Raw genomic sequence first — 24021 nt, 5'->3', positions numbered from 1 at the left:
TCCAGTGTGCCAACTGCACCACGCAGCTTGGTGTCATCACCAAACTTGCTGAGGGTGCACTCAGTCCCACTGTCCATGTCATCGACAAAGATGTTAAACAGCACCGGTCTCAATACTGACCCCTGAGGAACACCACTCATCACTGGTCCCCATTTGAGCATCAAGCTGTTGACTGCAACTCTTTTGAGTGCAATCATCCAGCCAATTCCTTATTCAGTGAGTGGTCCATCTGTCAAATCCATGTCTCCAATTTAGAGATAAGGGTACCATGTGGGCTGTGTCAAAAGCTTTGCACAAGTCCAGGCAGATGACATCAGTTACTCTTCCCTTATCCACCAACACTATAACCCCATCATAGAAGGCCATTGAATTTGTCAGACACAATTTGCCCTTAGAGAAGCCATGTTGGCTGTCACCGATCACCTCCTTACTTGCTATCTATATATTCAGTTATTTTATACACATTAGGAACAAACTTAAATACCTCTTCAGGCATAGTTCAGCAGTGTTAAAGAAAAAAATAAAATCTGAAGATCGCCATACATTTTTTCCAATGATTCCTCATTTTAAAACCACCTTCATATCTATAGAGTAAGATTTGGAAAAGGATCCTTTGTAAATTTGAATTTAATCTCTTTACATGTAATACACATATTTGAGTCACAGTTCCTCCTGCCAGATGGAAATAGCTTGTTACATATAAAGGTGATCTCTCTTAGGTTTCAGTTGACTATTTTGGAAACAATCCTCAAAAAAACCAAAAGTCCCTTTCTCAGGAGAAACACTTCTATTGATGAACAAGGTAAACATTTCACTAGTTTCTGATGCACAACTGAATATAAGCTACGCTGAAACAGCAAAAGACTATGGACATGTATAGAAAATAAAAATATTAACAAATAGGGAAAATGTTCCATTATTTCTTTGTGGTTTATACTAGTCTAGGCAGTTCGGATAAAGCAGTTCAGCCACTGAAGTGTGGGAGAGATTAATGCCAATAGTTTCTGCAAAGCTTCTGAGAAAGTCATCTTTCCTAGAAGTCAGCACACCAACAACTTTCAAAGGAAGTTATTTTCAGAGATGCTTATTTTGTATTAAGTTCATATGAGAGCAGAGATGACAAGAACAGGAAATTACTACATTCTCATGGGCTTTATTTTACCTACTTCTACAAATGTGAAAAATACTGAGATGCATAGCTTGATCCTGAGAGCTTCTACAAGTGACAGTTTTGGAGTGTCCATCTCGGATTTTCGTACCTCCAGGACCTCTAGTACTGTGGCCTGATGTGAATCTACTGTCACCCTAACGTTCCATCAAGAGAGGGTCTTCAAATTCTCGGATACATTTGTTAGCAATTACCTGATTGGCTTTTGTTATGTGGAGTTGAATGTTTTATTTCCAAGCCCTCAGCATAAACTATGCTAATAGATATGTCTACACTAGCAAATATACCACTGCCAGAACATGGACTAAACACTGAGCCACTATCATCTATGCTGTTTAAATAGTAGCAGTTTTGGCCTATCATATTTATTCCCAGACAATGTCTGGATAAGGTTTGGAAGAAAAAAAAAAAAAAACACATGGCATGGACATTTCCTATGTCCTGGATGCTGTCACTCTCTTTGGAGGAAAAAAATAAAACAGACTGCAATGGATGCAAGTTGTACAAGTTGTACCATGCTATTTGTTCTCAAGGCTGGTGAACTAAATGCCTTCACTGTTTTATTAGAAGTAGTCAGTTGTTCCAGAGCCCAATAGTACTCCTGGTGTTGAAAGGTTACAAACAACTGAACTTCATTTTAGAGAAATAAATACCCTTAGCTGTATAAATCACCATCTAACTCTCACAGATTTGTTGAGACAATGTAGATTCATAGAATCATAGAATGGTTAGAGTTGGAAATAGTTGTTTTACCCAAGGGGTATCATCTTGTGTTGACTGGAATTAAAACATAAATGTTTATTCTATTGTAATTTAGATAAACAAGCAAAGAAAATAAGCATACACACTGAACAGAATTAAGAGAAAATAAGACAGTAAGGAAACTTTCCACATATTAGTCAAGGTATGTCTCTGAGTTAGTGTAGAGAAGAGAGACCTTGCCAGCCTTTAGGGAGGTGACTATGGGGTCACCAGTCAAAGCAGACTGTTGCAGTTGTGTGGGAGTTTGATAACTATGAAGTCATCTCCCTAAAGACTAGCCAAAAGCACTCATTTTTATTCACTGTAGCGGCTGAACTTTCTTTTTACAACAGTGTAAGAAGTACAAGTATAAATTTGAGAAAAAATATTTAATCAGGAAGTATACTTTAATATAAATGAAGATTCTAATTAAGAAAAATAAAGATTAAGTGCCTAACAACAAAATGATGTCCAAAATTTATGATATGCTGCCAACTTTTTCTATGAACTAAATACCTCAGGGATTTTTTTCTGGTTTCTGAAACAGCTGATCAAAGACATATGCTAAAATTTTCAAAATAAGATAGGTAAAAATATGTTGGCACATTGTATGAACAATTGAATCTCGAAATCCCGTATCAGTAAGGCAATCCAAGACCAAAATAGGAGAGAGACAAACATTCTTTAGTTTCAGTTCCATCAAAGCTATTCTATTTGGTGTGGTGGCTGCTAAAGGTAACAGGAAACTAGTTCTACCTGACTCGAGAGAGCGCAAAGAAAAACTGAAATATAACATGTTAGAAAGACTATGCTTACATTCACACAAGAATAATGAGTACAGAAGATAACTGGAAATGAAACGTGAAATGCCATGATCTGTCTTCAGAAAGAAATGAAGAGCTAAAAATCACCATGATGATCTGAGCAGAATGTAAAGTCTTATGCTCATCCCTTAAATTTATGTTGAAATATAGTGAAGCTCCTCTGCTTTTGATTTAGAGAGGATGTATGCTATTACCAATAAACTAAGTTTGGCCAGTAGACTAAACTACAAATCATGGGTGTGACTATCACTTTTTTTTGGTGATTTAACTTCTGTTCTTTGGAAAAAAATTTCTATCATGTACAAGTGCCAAAAATCCCTTCCTGTCACAATGCAAGAGCTTTTTTTTTTTTTTTTTACTGGTAAGGTTTCCTAGGAGCCTAAAATTCTGTCACAACTCAGAAAAATCTCAGATTTGCCAATACTGCACATCTCTAGTTCCAACTGCTTAGCAATTCCAGGTTCAAGTCCACTACATTCATAAACTGAATGAAGGACAGCATCACTCTTCACTACTACCACCAGTAAAGAAGAGAGCGTCCAGAAGTTAAAGGAGTAATAAAGGGGTGGCCACGATCAGTGTAAGTTCATTGTCAAGAGTTCCAATACTATTGATCTGAAATTATGGTGAAATAGACATTTTGGAAAGCTGAAGGGAGGCTTGTTTCCGTATTTGTTGCTGTATGAACACACATCTCTCTGGGAAAGACATATTCCTGTGTATCTAGTGCTAAGTCACAATTGCATAGACTGTGGCTGTGATCAGCTCAGTTGTCTGTAAATCCAAAGGACACAAGATCCTGTAACAATAGATAGAGGCATGGGCTTTTTTTAATATTGAACATGCATGTCAAACATTTAGTCAACAATTCATTTAAAAGCAAAATATATGCCTTATTATACGTGTGTACTTTATATAATTATATAATAATTTTTATATATATAAACACACATATATATAACCCCAGAACACAATCCTGACAAAAGAATGAGATGGATCAGTACACAGAAACTACAGCTCAGCTGGTAGTAACCTGTGACAGCTGCAGAAAATAACTCCGTTTCGAGAGGGTTAGGCTGATTAAATAGTTATATCTGATACAGAGGAAGAAAGCAGGAAAAAAAATTGTGTAGTGTACTTATCTGTCATCATGTATAAAGTAATTCATACCAAACTAAATGACAAGGTAAAAGAACATTTACCTCTAGGCAGTGGGGAGTCGCATAGATTCAAAATGAAAAATAAAGGGTACCACAGGGAAACATGAAATGCAATACACTGGGTACAGAGTACATGCAGAATAATTCCATCAAATCACTATTTAATACAGCAAGAAATGGTGCATTCTAAAGTGCTGTCTTACTTAACAGCAGTGTATTCATAGTTAATTTAATCTATCCTCTGTTGAAAAACAAAATTCCATGGTTATTCCTACTTTAAACTTACGACCCATCACCAGGTCTAATAGTTAACAGAAATATAATTGTAAAACTATACTGATATAGACACAAACAGCAAAACATTCCTTACTCAGATAAATGGATGCTGCTCTCTCAGCTCTCTTACAGAAAAATCATATTATATCTTACATTATGCCAACTCTCAGAGAAAAATACTATCTGTTCTGATTTAAAATAGTTTACACCCATCTTCTATGTAGACCTAAGATTTCATCACACAATTATTCACACTCCTGTATCCACCAGATTTTGGAAAGTGGCTCTATCTTTCACACCCAAAACCTACCATGTTGATTTATATGACTTTAAGTTTGTTTCACTTGTTTTGAACTCAGTCTAACCAGTTCACTCTAAGAACACCAGAGGTCACATGCAAATAGAGTCACTTCTATCATTGCTAGCAACCAATGAAGAGCTATACAACATAAAAGACAGTTAAAACAGGAGTCTTTACATACACCAGAATTCCTAGCATCTCTCACAATTGTTATGTTAATCACTGACACAGTCTAATTTGAACGACATTTCAGGCTGAAGATTTAAAGGAGGAGAGCTAAAAATCAGTATAAAAATCATCAGTACTCAAATCATGCAACTCAGACCTAGGTTCAATGTCCACTGAATCACAGAAACTTGTATAAAAAATTCAGAGTAACCTTAGTAAGCTGTAAAGATTTTGGAAAAGCATAAAGGTTTTTAGATTTCCTGTGTTAGTATTTTACAGTTAAAGATCTACATTCTTGTTCCCACCACACCATACAAATACGGTCTGGAAATTCAAGTATCTTCTAGAAATTTTAGACTTTGAATTTACTTCCAAACTTTTAAAATGATCCATCTGTGTTAACAGAACAATTCATATGTTAACATGCAAGGTAATGCCCACAGAGCCATCATGATAGCTGAAAAGCAAATTATGTCTGGAGTAACTCTACAGAAAGATAAGAGAAATGGCAAAAAAATGAAGACTGAGTTTGGAAATTCAGCATGTTCTTTGAATCAGATGATAACTTCTCTTGTGTGCTGGCTACAAAATGGATAGCTGGAAAAAACTTATGAAGGGAAATCATTCAGTACCTCTACTCAAGATTAATTTAGGCAACCAACTTGGTAGAGGTTTGCATTGTCTGCCTGGGAACAGTTCTTCTTTGACAACCAAATAAACTTAGGCTCCTAACTTCAGTTTCTCAAGTAGCACCTAAGATAACTGAAAGAAAATATGTAAATACTTGCCACACTGTTCAAAGTTCACAGGCTACATGCACAATCTGACTTGATATCAACTTGAGTTAAGCAATGTTGTCAGGATTGCTTTATAGTTGCTTAAAAATGAATTGTTATAAAATGTAAATATAGTACATTACAAATAAAAAGTAAAGCCATGTAATTAAATTAATATTTTACATAAGCAACAGTACATAAAATTTCCAGTATTAAATTTCTGAGGAACCAGACTGTCATTGGAAAGGTTCCTTAATCTTGTTATAGTGAATCATGTATTTTGAAAAGATACTAACAAATCGTTTCAGTTTATTTTTTCTTCAGTAGAACTGGCTGCACTAGGCAGCCTCGTAATATAGGACCCTCTCTATTATTCAAAACACATATATCTCTTTATGCAATGCACAGTTATTAATTATCCACAGTTATTAATTTTACCTGTGTTTTATTAGATGTGCAACCAGTCACAGACACAAGAAGGAAAGAGCCGGTGTTGTAAAGTTATTACACTACCAAAATCCATCAACTACTGTATTTGAGAGAGATTACAGTTATCCAAAGAAAAGTTATGCCTTTTAAACTTTTTTTTTCTGAGACTAATACCAGGAGTTACATAAACAAACATGGAATTATGACTCTTTGTGCTATGTTATGGGAGCACTATGACTCATTCTCTTGCCTATTATTATTTCTCTTTTCTCTTGATTTCTTAGCAAACTATTCAAAGCAGAGATCTTGAACCTGGAGTTCTGCTTTCTGTGAAATCTCAGAGCGCAGGTGTCATCGGAGACCTTTTTGCTGTACTTTCATTCCAGTCCTGTAGTGGAGACGGAAGAGCTTCATGCAATTACGCAGTGCCTGGCAGCATGTAGTTCAGGGCAGTTATAATCTGGTTTACTGGTTGTCATTTCCTAATACTCTGGCATTTTCTAGCTTACGGTATCCTTGATGTTATAGAGGGTTTTGCTTTCTATGTCACAATAGGAGACAAAGCAGGCTTCATACGTCAACTGCCAGGTCCATCTGAAGAACAAAATATGTCTTCCTCTTCATGCCATCTTTCCATTCAGTTCTGCCTCAGTAGACAAAGCATTACAGTCCCCTAACACAGAGAACATGGGTTTTGCTCATAGCTCATATGATACTTGGAGGCTAAAACTGAACAGAGTATTTGAGCATAAACTCAATTTAAGACTAGGGGAGTGCTGTTTCAATAAAATGAGCTAATCAACTGCATTGTTTGGTTTAGCAGACTTCCAGATTTAACCATATGATGTCAGAGAGCCAGGACTGTGAAATAGCAATGGATGTAATTGTTTGCACAGCCATAAAGAAACCGGACTCCGAGTTGCTTTTTTAAGACATGAATTAGTTTCAGAGCTTTAAAAAATAGAAGCTTCTACAGAAGTTTTCATGTGCCCTTGTATATAGTTCAGATATCTACCTGGTCTTCTTTCTCTTACAAGTTTCCTCAACAAAATATCCGCTCTCCATGAAATAATTTTGAGAATGAAACTGCATCCATGTCAGATATCTATTACAAAAAAATGTATCATACCTAATTCTTCAGTATAAACCTAAGCTAAAAAATACAATGGACAAGATCTCCAAAAGCATATCCCATTCCTGGCATTTATTGTTAATGAAAACCATATATTTTTCTGTACAATACATGATATTATTATTTAGGATTTCTCTGGTAATTCATTAGAAATTGTTAACATATACACTGCCATAACTAGTTTGGTGCCAGAGTCGAAACTGTAAGCATTGGTGTATGTGCTTTTGAAGATTTTTTTATTCTGGAATTCTTGTCTACATCTACGGAGTAGACAATAAAACAATAGCTCATATTCTGCTACGAGCCTCATGGGAGTATCAGCATTTATCAGCTACTGTATTTCCTTGCTACAAGAAGAGAGGGATTATTTTCCATAGATTCTACTATAACGATATTGCTGGCTGCTTATAACAACTCTTTACTGCCTCCTTCCTAGCTTTGTAACACAGCAGATGTGCCTTGGAGGTGAGTAACCAAAAACCAGTATGAGACCTCCATTAGCATAGCTAGTAGCATGCACTCACTTTGCAAACAAAGCTAAAATAATATGATATTCTCTCATACTGTATTTTATTTCTGTCTCAAATAAATTGATCTCCTTCCAAGGAGAAAAACAATGAAATTTCTAAATCTGAAAAACTGATAGAAACCCAGAGAAAAGTAAATATGAAAACAAAACAAACAGAAAAATGCAAGCCCCTCAAAACTCTAAGTTCTTAGCTAAGTTCTATCCCAAATGAAGACATTACTTTATACCTATTTTCTTAACACAGTAATTATTTATAAAATTGCTTTTTTGATAAAACAATTACTGTTCTGCCAGGGAGAACTTGAATTTATGAAAGGTAATTTTAAAAAGGATAGAAGGATAACGTAAAAGGTTAATGTAATAAGTTTGAAAAGGCAGTAAGTCATTTTAGGCTGCCATACAGACGAGGACATAAGAAATGCTTTAGTATCAGAAGTGATTTCATTAGCAGTTTATCTTCAGCTAAAATACAATTAATAGAAGCAGCATTGTACAAAAGCAGCTAAGTAGCTTGCACTCTATAAGCAGTAGGAATATCAGAATAGACTAAAACCCGCATACTAGAGATATAAATTTGTGATAGAAAGTGAATAGGGATACAATTTTGCTGTTCAATTAAATAGAATGCAACTGTGATAATTCAGTGCCTTGATACTCCTTCCAACAATTAAAATCTCTCTTTTCATTGGCTGGGTAAAATTCCAGATGCAGCCCATAACATTTTGCTCATAGCAAAAAATAAAAAGCATCATGTTTTGATCCTATTCTAACTTTAGATAGAATTTGAGGGATTTCATTAAAAGCAAATTCCATTAAAAAGTCGGTATCTGGAGTTCATTATATCAAAATTCTTTAACACCTCAGTTTTTCTTAAAACAATATTTACTCTTTTTGTGTGTGTACACACACATGCTTTATTACTGTCTTTTAATTTTGTTCTTCTCTTTACAGGGATTTATGATGGAGGGCCCTGAACTTTTTCTTGTCTTATTTCCACTTCTGAATTCATAATTTCACTCAACCAGAAATATTAGCATGTATGGCAATAAACCAAAACATTTAGCTAAATTAATTTAGGATTACATTCCTTAGTTTAGAAAGGTCTATGTAAGTTTTAAAGACCTACATTGAATAATTTTAAACTAGAGGCTATGGAGGATAATTGCAGGGACTAATTTAATTATCAACATTCAATGGCTATAGATATATAGTGTGCATTAAACCATAATACCTTTTTTAATCTATTTCTCAAAACACATTTTATAACAGAAATGTAAAAGCTTTCATGCTTTTAGCTGGATTCAAAGACATGCTTTACCACCACCAATAATAAATGTATGCATCCTTATACATGAGTCATCCCGACTAGTCTCAAATTACAAAATAGTATATTTTTAAATGTGGCAATTACAGCTAAATCAGCTTTTCTAGACACCTGTTGCCAAAAGAAGTCTAATCTTTAACATAGTGGCAGTAGCTGCAAAGTTTCTCAAACGTCAGCTTTCACTCTCACTGCCTTGACTGCATCAACCTCACATCAAGACAAAAAGAGAAGTTAATGTTTAGAAGACCAAAATTGTAAATATCAAACCTATTGACACAGATCTGTAGTATGACCTACAAGCAGCTTGCTCTGAAATTTCCAGTTAAAAAGAAAGTATTTAGTACATGCACAGCTGCTTCTTAGAATAACTTTTCTGAACTGCTAACAATGCACCAGCAAGGATTTTGTTATTGGGTAGATCGAGCAAGTTTCAGTTGGAACGAAGAAGTATCTGTATCATATTCTTCAATTCAGAAAAAGTCATGTTACTAGTGTACTGTTCAGAAGGTAAGAAAATACAAAAACTAATGGCTAACACATAAGCCTTATTCCAAAATCAAACAAAACCAAACCAATTTGTTGTTCTTTACCTTAACCAACAAAACTTTTTGTGAATACAGAAGGCTATCAGTGCCAAACTGCCTACCGGGCCAATTTAATAATATCCAATGTTGATGCATAGGAAATAGATACAAACTGGTTGATAGCCTCTCCATTACTCGTCTCTCCACTTAATAATCTTAACTATTCTCTTCAGTGCTCCTAGCCCATTTTCCATTTATCCCAAGGCCACTTATACAGTAGTCATATCTCAAACAATACATAATACAGACTCCTTTTTACCCCCTCATTTGCTCCCGAAGAACGTCTGCCTACTCAGGCAACACCATGACTCATTTCTTAAGCTATCACTGCAAAACTTTTTAGCGTATATACAAAGAAGAAAGAAGGAAACCAAAAGCTCTTGTAGTGAACATCAGACTCCAGCAATGCTCACAAAGGCCAGCTTTAGTCTAGTGAGCTATACCATCTCCTAGTTTCTCTTTGGCAGATAGAAGGAAGCTCCTCTGAAGACGGTGGAGGAGAGACGAGCCGCACACAGAAGTGCAGATTCCTGAAAAAGCTGTTCTCCCTCCACTTAATAGAAGGGAAATAAAGAGAATTAGCTCTCCTGATTTAAATTGATTCTTTGGTAAATTTTTCTGTCATAATACGAAATGGCAAATTTTCATTTTAAATTATTTGAAATTTTTATAGAATAAACAACATTTTAAAAAAAGGAAATATTACACTGTATCCTGAATTCTTCAGAAGTTCAGCTCACCTTGCCCTGAATTTTCACAAATACCTTATTTTGCAATTAATATTTGCAAGCAATAAATTACTACTAAAGACAGCATAAGAGTATATGACACCTGCAATTTTCATCTCTGCATATGGAAGACAATTTCTAAAGATAATGAAGCAGACATTTTGCATAAATACACACCCATTTTTTATGTGGATGCATCAATATTAGTATGAATATATATAAACTGTATTACTAGTCAGCAACTTTCATGTAGGATTATCCCTTGAACATTCAGGTCTGCTCAAAATAATGAAGGCACTCAAAATTCTCATTAAAAATTCAGTAAAACCTTTTGTAACAAGGAGTGTTAGTTTAGTCTGTATTCTATTTTTATTACCATAGCTTTTGTGTACTCCAATCCATCTGGCACAAAAGAAAGAACAGACTTCAACATTAGCATCAACAGAAATTATATCAATGTGTACCAAATGTGTACAGTGTACCAAAGTTCATTATACTGTTAGACTGCTTAGAGAAACTCGATGTATTTTATATTAAAACCACAATACATGCAAAACACCTCAGCAATAAGCCCAAAATCTGGATGTGTACAGCAACACAACACATTTATTGAAATTTGGAATCAACAAGTCCATGTCTGAGTGCTGAGTTGATACACTATGCTGTTCGTCTTATCCAGTAGGCACAAAAAAAAAAAAAAAAAATCAAGAGGATGCAAAAGTACAACCCAGAACATCACCACTATGCAAAGTCACACAAATAGCAATGCCCCTTTGTTTCGGTTGAGTAATACATAATGATGTATTATTAAGCTGTTCTTAAAAACTTTCACAATTTTGTTCAGAATGTAAGATGGAAACGATGTGAAAACTAAACCAGTGCAAATATACTGAAAATAAAAGTTACAATGCATATAACCCTTTCCCTGCAATAACAATGACCCCAGACAAAAGCACTGTGATGTTCTTCCCTGGATGCATCCAATGCCACTGTCCCTACAGATGCAGCAGGGTTGAATGGTGTTTCCTTTAGAGATCTCCTTGGTTGGTTCATTGTGTCAGTGTCTTCAAGAGAGACAGAAACATATAGTCTATACTTGGCCTGAAGTTCAGGCCTACCTAAAGCTTTGGAGGTCTCATTCCAAGCCTTTTATAAATACCACCCCTAAAGGAGAATCTCAATTCAACATGTCTGTTACACAGAAACTCTGGATACATTTCTACCCCAAGAACATGTAGTAATCTTGTGAAAAACAAGCTGCTATTCCAAAGAAGTCTTTAAGTACAGAAAAAAAGTAAGCATTTTTGCTGTTCACCAAAGTTCCTTTAAAAAACTGAGCAGTAGGCAAGTGAGCAGAATACTCTTTTAAAGACCTTAAAACCCCTTACTTCTGCAGAGAAGCATTTAAATACTTGGAGCTGTAGAAAGCATAGATACTATAGCAGAGGAGCTTTCTTCTGCAATGCATTACAAAACCAAAAAACTCCCTTTTCCGTTTTCACCAAAGGAAGTGCAGCCCTTCTGTCCTTAAGGAAAAGCTGAAGCTTTACAATCTCAGTTGCCAGTTTGCATGATGAAAATATTGGAAGCAAATTTGTAACCCCTACCAGATACAATTCTTTCTTGAGATACTCACGTACAAACAAGTTATCATGGGCGAAAGTATGAATTTTTACTACTAATTGCTGAAATGTACACTGTTATTTTTCTATTAACCCTTAAAAGAAAGATGTCATTCTTTCTGCAAAAACTTCATTAAGACCTAGAAGAAAGAAAATAAGTATCTGGAAATTGCCTAGATAAAACTATCTGACATCCATTTAGTCAGTAAGAAAGATAGGAATAATAGTTCATGGAGGTTGATCTCTTCTGTCCTACAAGATGCAGTTTATAAACTTCTTTAAAAATTAGAATCTGTATACTTTTGCAGGAAGTTTTATAGTAGAAAATGGTAACACAAAACTTTCCCATAAGTTTCCCCCCATTCTTCTAACTAAAAAGATAATGTGAAATTAAGGTTACTCATATAAAAACATTTTCTATGAGTTTTTATCCTGTTATGCACCACTACCTGATGGTTCCTAGTCATATTAAATCAAATTGAAATAAAATAAGTAAAAGAGTTGCACAGTTAATGCAGAGCAAATGTTAAAAAAAAAAAAATTATCTAGTTTAATTTTTTTAATATACTGTAAGCAGTGGAGAAAAAAGGTAAAATAACATGACAGAGAAATCTCTAACTGCAAAATTCCAATGTAAGACTAATGCATACCAAACCCTTGATATTTAATAAGCTACATACTCAGTTCTGTGTGATAATGAGTTGCTTCACAGAAATTAAATATAGAATGTAATATACTAGCTGATACAGACTTAAAAATACTTGACTTTTTTTCAGCTGTGAAAAGATAGAAACATAATAAAAAACCAAACATCTATGGAGAAATACAAGTGTTTCCCATTTTGGAAACACTGGGCATGTTTATTTCTTTTTCATTTTGACAATGAGTTAAATCAATCTGATGATTTAAATGCTCAAGAACTCCACTTGCAATTTTTATTTGTTTGTTATTTTTAATAACAAGTATCTTTTGACTTGTCCAAACAAGCAAGCGAGCTGTGACTGGACAAGCAATAAATCTTACTTATTGTTCTGCTACCGTATCTGACATATCACTGGAATTTATATGGACTGGTCTGTTTAAATACTCTAGTTAAATGACAGCAATTCTCATAGACATATTGCTACAAATGCCTACTGAGAGTTTCTCTGCATTTTTAACTGATCTGTGCATTTTTAAAATCACATTCAATAAGATACTGTAAATATATATATTCCAACATGTTTCTTAAATATCCATATTAAGGCAACAGACAAGTATTTATAGCAGCTCATACCCTAGTAAAGACTTAAAAATCTAAATGCAGCACAGCAATCAAGCAGAGCAAACATAGCTGCCGCTGGAACCTCATTAAATAAATTACATTTTCCCCTGGGTGGTTTGTTGTTTTTTTTGTTTTTTGGTTTTTTGGTTTTTTTTTTTTTGAGAACGAAAGCAAAAGAAGCAATAAGCTGATTAGATGAGGTTTTATGGGGGATTAATTTCTTTAATATGAAATTCCTTTAACAACCTACTGTCTCAAAACAGTTCCCAAAGCCCACTAGGATACACAGATCTCAGACTCTGCTTCACCCTAGCTGTTCCAAAGTCCTATCTTCGGAGTTTTAATGGCTTTGCATAGGAACTTGCATAGCATTTGCATAAGAAACTGTCCTGGAATTTCTGTTGTTGAAAATTTTGGATGATTTCATTGCTACTTTGCTGTCTTTTAGGTCACTACATTTCAGCAGTCCTGCATGGGCACCTTCTGTGACTAAAGTCAAGGTTTATCACAAGCTACAGACAGTACAGCCTTCCATGCACTTATGGTAAAAAATAACCACAGTAACATCATTCTATCGCAAACAAGTGCTGTCACTTACCATCCAAATGGTAGCAACTAAACAGAAAATAAAGTATTTTATATCCCTTTAAATAAGCACCACCCTATAAACAGAAGCATTATGATAATACATAAGTTTAAATAAAAATATTAAAGTACAGCGTAAGATATTTTTAACTCTGGGGGTTTGATTTGCATACCTCTGCCACCAATTTACGTATGCTAAAGTTACATTTACTACAGTCAACAACGTATAACATTGCTTCAAGCACCGTATTTCTTTTTTCCCCCAATTGCAGAAAGACAAGAAAATGTGCAGTCATGTTCCAATACGCATCCTGTCTCCTGAAATGATCACTCTGAAGAACAAACCAGGCCTCTAGTCACTCTTGCAGCACAGTAAATCTCATCGCTGGCACATCCACATTTTTAATCTCAATCTGTCAGCACAGTGGAACACACACACCAGCATACTTACAGCAATATTCTGATAAATCCGACATTGCTACTACATTTTAAACAGCCTTACATAAACAGCATGCTTTGGTATCTATAGATAATAGGCTGGCTTTCCAGGTACCATGCCCAGGCAGCAAATACCCCAGAGAGACCTGAGACAGGGAGCAGTCTCTTGTGGCACTCTGCCTCACAAGTGACTTGCTTCAAGGCCAGTGGAATGCAAAATGTGCTTTTGTAAATGCACAATACTATAACATACCAGATAACAGGAAACTAGGATATATTAAAGGTGCAGGTGAAGCCTTCAATATGCTGCCAAAGGTGTTCTCTTAGTAAGTTTTGACATATCCAAGAAAACTGTTCAATACTGCAGAAATTCCTTCAAATACAAGAACAGGGAGATGTAACAACTTTATTATTACACCATCAGAAAAATTTCTCAAAGCTAGGAACCTCTTTTTTACAAATGAATTCTGTAAAAATAAACAAAAACAAGTCTATTTTAAATTATAATGAGAAGTATCTCAACTGATTATATTTTTATTTTTGCTTTTTTTCTGTGGCAAGCTTTTTTTGGCTTTCACATGCATAAATTGCAAAAAAAAATATAGGAAAGAACAGCCTTCATTCAACATTGCACCAAGAGAAAAAAAGAGGAATGATCTAATTGCTTGCTGTTATACAAGTAACACACAATGTAAAAGTAGGAAAACCTGTTCTTTTGAAAGTGTTCGATTATTGTCAAAACCAATGACCCAGTCTTGAAAGTGGTTATATTAAACATAAATCCTACACTCGCATGAATTTTGTTGAAGGCAGCGATACTGCACGAATTGCAAGATTCTCATTAACTTGCAGCCATTATAATGAGCTACTGCAACCTCCACTTTTAAACTACTCAAGAAGGAAGAGCTTGGAAGCACAGCACCTTGTAGTGGCTTTGCATAGAAAACGAAACACTTCAGAGCTCACTTGTTCGTACTCTGAACATCAGCCTTATTAGCTGAGTGCAGTATGTTACGTCTCTTATACAAATAGAGCTTATTTTTCAAATATGAATCTTGGAAAAAATGGCATTTCTCCACTAATCCAATACAGTCTGGTCTACTTTAGCCCAAACTAAATTAGGTCCAACTGCATTATCTTGATACAAACCAAGAGGCAGGACTATTAACCTTGTGAAAACACACTAAATATATAACCTTTCCACCACAGACAAATATCCATTTTCATGATTTTAATTAACACTTCAAGGTAACACACAAGTTCTCAAGCCTCTGAATCGTGGGTTCATCAATTTTTTTCCACAAAATAGTATTTACTGAAACCTTTCAACACAGAAGGACCTAAGAGCAGTCCTCGGAAGCAGATCTGCCCACTTCAAGGTCTTCCAGTCTTAATGATTTTGCAGTATTTTCCAAAATCTGCAAGTTTTTTTAAATCGTGTTTCAAATCTCTTCAGAAATTACAACCTGTTAGACTACAAATGTATGCATTGCTGATAACAAGCTGGTCTCAGGCAAGTAAACAACAAACAAAACCAGAAAAATTGGATAAGTACGTTCATCCCATTTATCTTAATTGCATGATAGTTGTGAAGCCTAAAATGTGGGAATGTAAATTCCTGCCACTTATTAGCCACATCAGTGATAACCACACAAGGAGCCATCTACTTAAAAGTGCTTACAGGGATGGGATACTACATAACAAGGACTGCAAAGTGCCTCAAAAGCAAAGGAGGTAACCATTACCAGGTGCGAAGAGCAGCATTTTGGAGATTCTCTGCTTACTTAAACCCCATGTGACAGCAACGTTTCTTGGCCAACGTTTCTTGGTCCTGCTTTCTGGACCCAAACGTTTCATTCTTTGTTGAAAGTACAGTTGTCCTACAGAATTCTGATCTTGTTGCAGATCAGAAACAAAACTAATCTTTCCAAAGCATTAGTTGGACACATAGTGAGTCTCTCAAAACACCTGCTAATTTCAACAGGTCCTAGTTTTCTTTAAAGAGCAGAACAGGCATATGCAGTGTCAAAATAAAAATATCAGACACTTAGATTCTTTCTTTTCCCATTGTACATTCTAAATATTACGCTGTCAAAAGTGGTCTCCTAATATGAGATGTCTTAAAACAAAGGGCACAAAAGCTGTGCAATACAATTGGTTTTGGGAGGGAAGTTTTGTCAAGTATAATAAACAGGACAGAGCTTCCTCATCTGATGGAATATTAAACAAAAAAAAAAAGGAAGAAAAAAAAAGAGAACCAAAGCATCACTGCCCAGGTAAATACCAGTGGATATGTGTAGACATGTAGTTGTGTCTTGACAAATAACATTTCTAGTATTTAATGGGATTTCAAACATAAGCTTAAAAATATACAACTCTGTACATGGATTACACTTCATACTTTTAAAGTATAAAAATTTATGTCCATATAATAAGGAAAACTTTAGTTTCATAACACCACATATGCATCTAAAATATTCATTCTTTTCTGAAGGATCTGAGCAGCAAAAATTGCCTATTTAAACAGCCTTTTGGAACTGGTAATACCTTTGAAACCAGAATAAACTTTTATGCAGATCCACTGTAATTCATGAAATGCTACTGCTTTATAAAGGGGAGAAGAATGCTTCTGTGCTACACAGCAGGCAAAAGCTCTCACTGGGAAAAGCGGATGGTTTTCTGTAAACAAGGCTCCGGAATGATTACGTGACAATTATGTGATTTTGCTACTGAGCGTCAAAACTCTGACTTCAGCAGATGTTTCCATAGTACTACCACCCCATGAGTCACCTGGGACTAGTCTGGTTTCACATCATCAAGGAAATGCTTCATTCATGCTGAATTAGGTGAATGGGGAGGGCAGAAGTTAGCTGTGCTCAGAGGAGTGTCATTACCATGCAACCGCCTTTATAAGGATATTCTAGGTTCAGATTTCTGTCATAAAGTAGTACAGACAACATTAATTTTCTGTTTTACTAATGTCAATTTCTGTATTGTGGATGGATTTTTTTAAAAAGGCTCCCTTGAGCGCCATAACCACATTTTTATTGTGTTATTTTGTGAGGCACAATAAAATTAACATTTCTATAGAGCAACAACTTCAATTAAACCCACTTCTTAAACAGTATTTGGAAGAAACAGACACAAAAAATTGGTCAGACCAGGCTCAAGACCTATGTTTCTGTAACCGTCTTGCAGCAGGATGCTTGGCATTTTTTGGCTGGAGTACAAACAGCAAAACTTGATTTTGAGTGAAATTTTCCAGATGATATTAAAAAAAAAAAAAAAAAAAAAAGAACAAGAAAAAAGAGAACAGTTTGACCTATGTGCCAGAGTTACGGCACTCTTGTACTGGGGTTTAGTGAACATAAAGAAAGCTACACCTGCCTTCTGTAAGACATGAAGATCTCAGAACGGGTGAGCGAGGGTTCCCGCTCCGGACAGATCAAGGTGCTGGCTCCACAGTTTTGCAGCGCTGGTGCACTAAGTGCAGAGAGTGCTTTGCTTTTGCTGCAGTGCAATAGAAAAACTTACCTTCTCTCTTATTATTGCAACATCTTGAACCCTTGCCACAAAAATAATAAATAGGATCTAGAATCCCAGCTTTCACCCAGACTGCCGGTAACAAATCTGAGCTGCTTTAAAACGACAGGTCCGAGCTGAGCCCTAAGAAACAAGGCGGGGGGATTCCGCCAGCCCCACATTCTCCTCCCTCCCCGTGAAACCCCACCCCACCCCACCAACAGAAACGTCGAGCCCCTTACCTGATAATGTCATCGTTGTGCCCGAGGAAGAATTTCTGGCTGTGCTCTCTGGTGTTATACACCACGCCGACTCCAGCCACGAAGTAAACCACCTCTTTGCCTGCCGTGTAGTACAGATTGTTGCGGCACTGGTGGCCCCTGTACCCGTAAACCCACTCCAGCCGGAGCTGGCACCTAGGAGCTGTGCGATCCGCCATGATAACCCATCCCCTCTCCCACGGCACACACACGGCAGGGCGCTGCCCCTCCTCCCCTTAACGCCTTCCCCCTGCGGGGTTCTCCCCGTTAAAACGCCGGCGATGCCTGCCCAGCTGCCGGAGCTTCAGGTGGCACCGCCGAGCCGCGATCTCATCAGATGGAAAACGCGTTCGCGGATCGGGTCTGATGCTGCCGCCCCTTCCGAGGCTGCGCCGCCACCATCATCCGCCGCCTCCCGCCGCTGCGCGACCCAGGGAGCTTCTCGGGGGAGATCACAGAAATACACCTACATAAGCAGCAAACAGGGTTTCTTCCTTTCCGAAGGCAAAGTAACTTCCGTGCGTCACCGGCAGCACCTGCCAAAGGCTCCCTGCAGCATCCCCCATCTTGCAGCTTCCTGTAGAAAGCTTCCTGGGTGCTCTTTTTAAGATGTATATCTTTGGGTCAAAACTGAAGGAGAGAAAAAAACCAATACCCCTGGTTTTGAATTGCAGGATGCGTGGGTATTTAAAATGCAATATGCATTAATATTTGCGTTAATATGCAAATACTTGGGGGGGGGGGGGCACTGTTTGGGTCCATGCTGCGGCAGCTCCCAGTGGTCTAAGGTCTTCTAAGCTTTATCAGCAGGATCCAATGCTCTGAGCCTTTATATGAGATACTATTGAAAGAGAGGACTCGTATACAACATCCAGCATAAATACGGTAATATTACCCCATCTTTCATTATTCCCCAGCAACCCAAAGCTTCCTCCTTTTGGAGACCGCAGCGACTATGTAATTAAACAAATTTTACCACTCCAATTAGCCACAGAGTGGTGGTATTCAGAATTCTCACAACAATTAAGAAAAATGATGATACAACAAAATTAGCCTATCCTTTCTTCACAGTCAGATTTTTACTGCATTTAATTGTTTTTTTCCAGCAGTTAACCTGGCAAATCTTAGTAGCAGTCACACACCAAAATACACATCTTGTTTTGTCCAAACGTACACAGCCATTAAAAAGGCTGTGTTGTTACCAAGCATGAAATCCATTACTACAAAAGCCCTTTTCAAAAGCAGTAATAACTGAACAAAGAAAGCAGCAAATGTATTTACACCTGTGCGCTGATCTCCGTGGTTTAAAATCTGTTGGGACAAATCCTCTGCCTTGAATTAATTTCCCTTTGGGAATATACCAGGTCTACAGGAGAGAACGCATGGTACTTCTGGATAAAAATACCTTCTCTTCCAGTGGTCCTTGAGGAATGTAAGTGCAAAGACTTTTACCACTGTTATTTACTCATGTTCAAGTCAGTTCTGCCCATAATTTGAATGCTTTTAAAAGCTATTTAAAATGTTTCAAATTCATATATGGTGTAGCACTTTCATGAGTGCCTTTGTGACTATCTCCCATGCATTTAGATAAATAAACTTAGGGACTTTGAAATGTAATTGCTAAATCTACCCTCTCTCCTGCCTCCTTTTAGGTAACTGTTTGGAAAATGCATTTAAAATAATGAAAATGTATTTAACTTTTGTCATGAAGAAACGCTTAAGTGTTCAAGATAGATAAAAAAATATAAGAAAATTAAGTTTCATTGTTACAAAATTTATTCTTGGGAGAACCTTGTGATGCCCCTGAATAAACAAGTTAATGTTTCTTTTCTTAAGAACAAATAGCTCTTTAATATTGAGCACAAGTTTTTGTCCAATAAAGCTTGTCTTTAAAGATTTCTAGGATCAACAGCATTAATAATAAGGTGATATATTATCTTTGAATGTCAAACTGCTAAGCTACATTGTAGTTAGGAAAAAATATTTGCACTTTCAGCAGTAATTCAAGAAAACGGAGTCTCGACATAAATACACTATTTTGTCACCCATGGCATTGTCCACTAGGTATGCTATGGTAGTGTTTTAGTTAGCCAGCATATGGGTAATTATTTGCACTATTCTCTTAGTGTCACTTTCTTTCTATTACCAACAAACTGCTAATAAAATACAGCTAGCCTTTTGTTGGCTTTTAATCTGCTCACCTCTCTCTGTTGGGTCGCATAACAGACTTGGGTGGTCCCACTGATGATGCTGCCACAGTGATCTACATGTAGGCAGAAGCTTTTTCTCCTAGAAGAGACACTTTAATATAACCTTTCCCATTCCTGTATATTCATACTCTTCATGTAGCCTCAAAAGGACAGGAGCAAGAATAGTTTTAAAGAAGCTGTGTGTTGCATTGGCACGCAAATCCACTTGTGCTGGAAACCTGGGTGAAGTATCTTCATGTAGCCATGGAACAATTTTAACCTCGTTATTTTATTTCTGCCTGCTCTGAAACACCAGAATGTGGAAAATTGTTTTGTCAACTAGTGGATGTGGGTATCTAATAAGATTTCCAATGAATTATGAATTCTTCATCCTTTCTCATTTCAGAATTATCCAATGGAATAACTTCCATGTAATCTTTGCTTTCTTTTTATGATTTTTTTGTTATATTATATAATTCTCATTAAAAAATTAATACAAATCACAAATAGGCTCTTCCCCTACTCAGCAAGGACAAACAAACTAATTTCAAGTCTCTGCTTACATGGCTGTCACCTTTCTGTGAGTGACAGCTGTCTAGTTGAACTTTGTATTCCATACTTCAATAAAACTTTGGCATATTCTTTTTAATTTGTGGTTTTTAGTATGATCAAACTGTGGAGGCATTACAATTGACATTGTTTTACTAAAAATATATCCTCACTTTTAGAAAAAATTATTAGTTATAAATCATTATCATTATTGTAGTGATGAAGTATACTAGTCATGAACCAACACCCCCCAAAAAAAACCTTAAAGGAAAAAATTAAACACATGGAACTACAAGTTCAGTTTTGCTTATTTTCCTATAATCTGTACTCTCAAGGATTTTGTGAATTTTTTTTTTGGTGATTGAATTACCTTTCACAGTGAGTTTTTTATGTATTTTTTCCAATTTTAAAAAAACCCAAAAACATTCTTATCAGGAGCTGTCATGTTACTAAAACTGTTCCTCAATACTACAACCTACCGTTCTTTGTCAGTACAACATAAACATCACTAATGCTTTCATGTTTTCTTTTTAGTGTTGATACTGGGTATAAATCTAACTGAATTTAATTCTTGAGATAGAGGCCTAATAACATAAACTTTACTTTAGATTAGCCACTGTAAAAAGCACACAGGGAGTTCTGGAGACTTCAGTATCACAAGTACAAGGAAGGCTGGCAGGCAGCAACACAAACCAAGACAGAGCATGAACCTCAGTAATAAAGGGCATTTATGTTCAAAATAGAGTAGTCTGAATGTATTTCAAATTTAACGTAACTCTTGTAAAAATAAATACTTTAAAATATATTTAAGAACATAATGAAAAGATACATAAAAGTTTGCAATAGCATCACCATTTTTCCTCCTCATTCTGGCAAGGAGCCTGTTAGCCTAGCCTAGAACACATATCCTGCAACGTTTACTTCTTCTTTTGTTTTAAATGTAAAACCAAACTAATGTAGTGTACGAGTAGCACCAGAATGACAGTTACCACACTCGCTCTCTGCCGAAGGGACCATTCACTGCTGCTGGGGTTTTTGAGGGGTTTGGGGTTTTTTTATGTTCTGTTGTTGTTGTTTCGTTTGCTTGTTTGTTTTAAAGCATGCCTTGTATAGAAGATGCCAAAAAGCACCACATCTCAAATTAACTCCAATTCTCTGTGATACATCCTGCCCGCTCTTATACATATCTAAGAGCTGTGATTAACAATGAACATAGAGATTTTTTTCCCTCCCAGAAACATCTGTTATGTCCTAGATCTTTGCTACACAAAACACCATCTATAACTCATATTTTTATGGGTGAATGTACAGCTGATGCACTGAGATGGAATATCATTGGTATTTGAAAATAGATACCTCTTATTTGAGCTGCAAATATTTTTAAAAATTATATGAAATCTGTAAGAACTTGGGGGGACGGATCAGAAACAGGAACTGTGATCTAGTTATGTTTGTTTGTAGCCTGGCATTACATTAATCCAATCCTGATTGATGCCTCTCAGTGATTTTACAATTTAACTACAAAATAATAACAGAGGAATTGGCTCTAAGCTCTTATTCCTTCTGGGCGGAAATACTGATTTGCATGGACGAAATGCTAGGATCTGTCCAGAAATAGTATTAGGAAAAAAGAGAAAAGAAAAAATTGAGTCTTATCCACCCTCAAATGCAAAGCAAGCCCATTTCTGAATGATCAGACATATCATATTCTTTCAAATCCTAGCCTGGAGAGAAAGTCCTTCTGACCAACCATAATATGTTTGTTTTGCTGCATGTCTAAGCGCAGTCCAGCACTGCCACATACAGCAGCAGACTGATAAAAAACATCTGTCTTAGTCTACGGTGCTCATCCCTGCTCAGAGCCCAGAGATACAGAGCAAACAGCACGATCCGCAGAGACTGAGCCTGGTTGAGCGCTGTAGGACCTTGGCATTGCTAATGCAGTGCAACTCACCTCTCCACCTCCTGCCTGAAGGGTCTCCCAAACCTAATCTCTAACAGGTTACTGCCAGCCTTTATCCAGACGTGCATTTGGGGCTGTCTTTCTGTATATTTTCATGGAATCTCAGTGATCAATTTAAAATTACTATCAACATTGCAGAGATCTTGATCTTCGCACAGAAACTTCTCTCATTTTTTCTGCCACAGCAAGGTTGGTGGCGTTCCTTGCCTGTCAGCCAAGTATCTTGGCTGCCATACTTGACTCAGCTTCCTTCCTATAGTGATTCATCCGAGACACGTCTAAAACTTGCCACAAGTTTACATAACTCTTTTAAAATCTGACTTTTCTTTCCCAAGTTAAGAGAACTTTCATCTAAGCTCTTAATTCTCCTGTGTGCACAAATAATACTTCAGGTGGTAGCAGATCTGTTATAGCTAAGCATCTCTCTAGATAGAGTGACCTGTCATGGGTAATGTTGGTACTGTGTGAACAAGGGAAATTTTTTCTCAGCTAAGTAAAAGAATAGCAGTATTAATAAGAAACTAGTAACAAAATTCATGTTAGGCCCAGATAATTTCTGTCTTGACAACATAATGAACCACCACAGCATCTCATTTAACAGTTGAAGACTATTATGTGAAATTCATTAATATGAAAAGTGATACTTCAAACATAGAACAACATATGTAATTAAATTGCATTGTAGATTTGATGTTCGCAGTCCCCAGGCTAATCAGTGTGCTGAGCTTAAGAAGCAAGGCAGAATTCATTATGAAATATACACTTGTGCAGAAAATCCTTCATTTCATACTTTACAGAATAAATCAGTACGTTACTTCAAAGTAGACCATTTTAGGTCTCCTGATCCTCTGTTCTGGGACTCTCCTGTGGGTGTGACAGCTGGGAAGCACAGGCTCTCCCCCTCGGCTGCTCCGTGCTCTGGCTGCGCGCTGCATATGCTGCATTATGACACACTGCAGATGTGACCACGTGGGCTTGCTGAAGCCACTCTGCTGCCTTGGCTACATGGAGTGACTCAGATGTCAGGTGATGACACATGCAACAGACCTAGATTTGCTTCGATAGCATTAGCACATGCTGTAAGACATCTCAGCCTGCTAGGCTGTTGTTAGAATGCAGAGCAACAAAGGGTACAAGCTGAATTAGAAGCAAAACCTCTAACTCGGTCTTTCTGCATTTAATTGCTATATGTTGTAATATAGTTCTTTATTCTCACTATTCACCCCGTGTACTTACTGCATTGTGGGTTTGGTTTCTGCCTTACCTTATTTGCACTTTAATCTTGTTTAAAATCCTTTGAAACAAAACCTAATAATCCAACAGAACCAGAACATTCATTGAATTGCTGTCACGAGTCTAGAGAAAACTGGTTGACAACAGGGGAAAAATTCCATTCATCATTAAGGAAGAAAATAAAGTCTCAAGCACTGCATACTGAGTCCTCAACTAGGCCCTGCACACCCATAGCCATGGGGACAATTCAAATCCT

The 24021-nt window shown here is 36.6% G+C and overlaps 1 protein-coding gene across 3 annotated transcripts in view; it reads right to left on the bottom strand.

Annotated features, from left to right (window-relative positions):
- EML6 (EMAP like 6) overlaps positions 1 to 18010 on the bottom strand; it is a 125147-nt gene extending 107137 nt beyond the window's left edge. For all 3 annotated transcript variants that reach the window (XM_074163841.1, XM_074163849.1, XM_074163859.1), the window contains exon 1: positions 17814 to 18010. In XM_074163841.1, the coding sequence (XP_074019942.1) occupies positions 17814 to 18010 (197 nt within the window). The remainder of the gene's footprint in view (positions 1 to 17813) is intronic.
- Between the last annotated feature and the right edge of the window lie 6011 nt (positions 18011 to 24021).

Source organism: Numenius arquata, chromosome 2, assembly GCF_964106895.1.
Source record: "Numenius arquata chromosome 2, bNumArq3.hap1.1, whole genome shotgun sequence".
Taxonomy (NCBI): Eukaryota; Metazoa; Chordata; class Aves; order Charadriiformes; family Scolopacidae; genus Numenius; species Numenius arquata.
The sequence above is the reverse complement of the archived record's forward strand: the minus strand, read 5'-3'. Positions and strand labels throughout refer to the sequence as shown.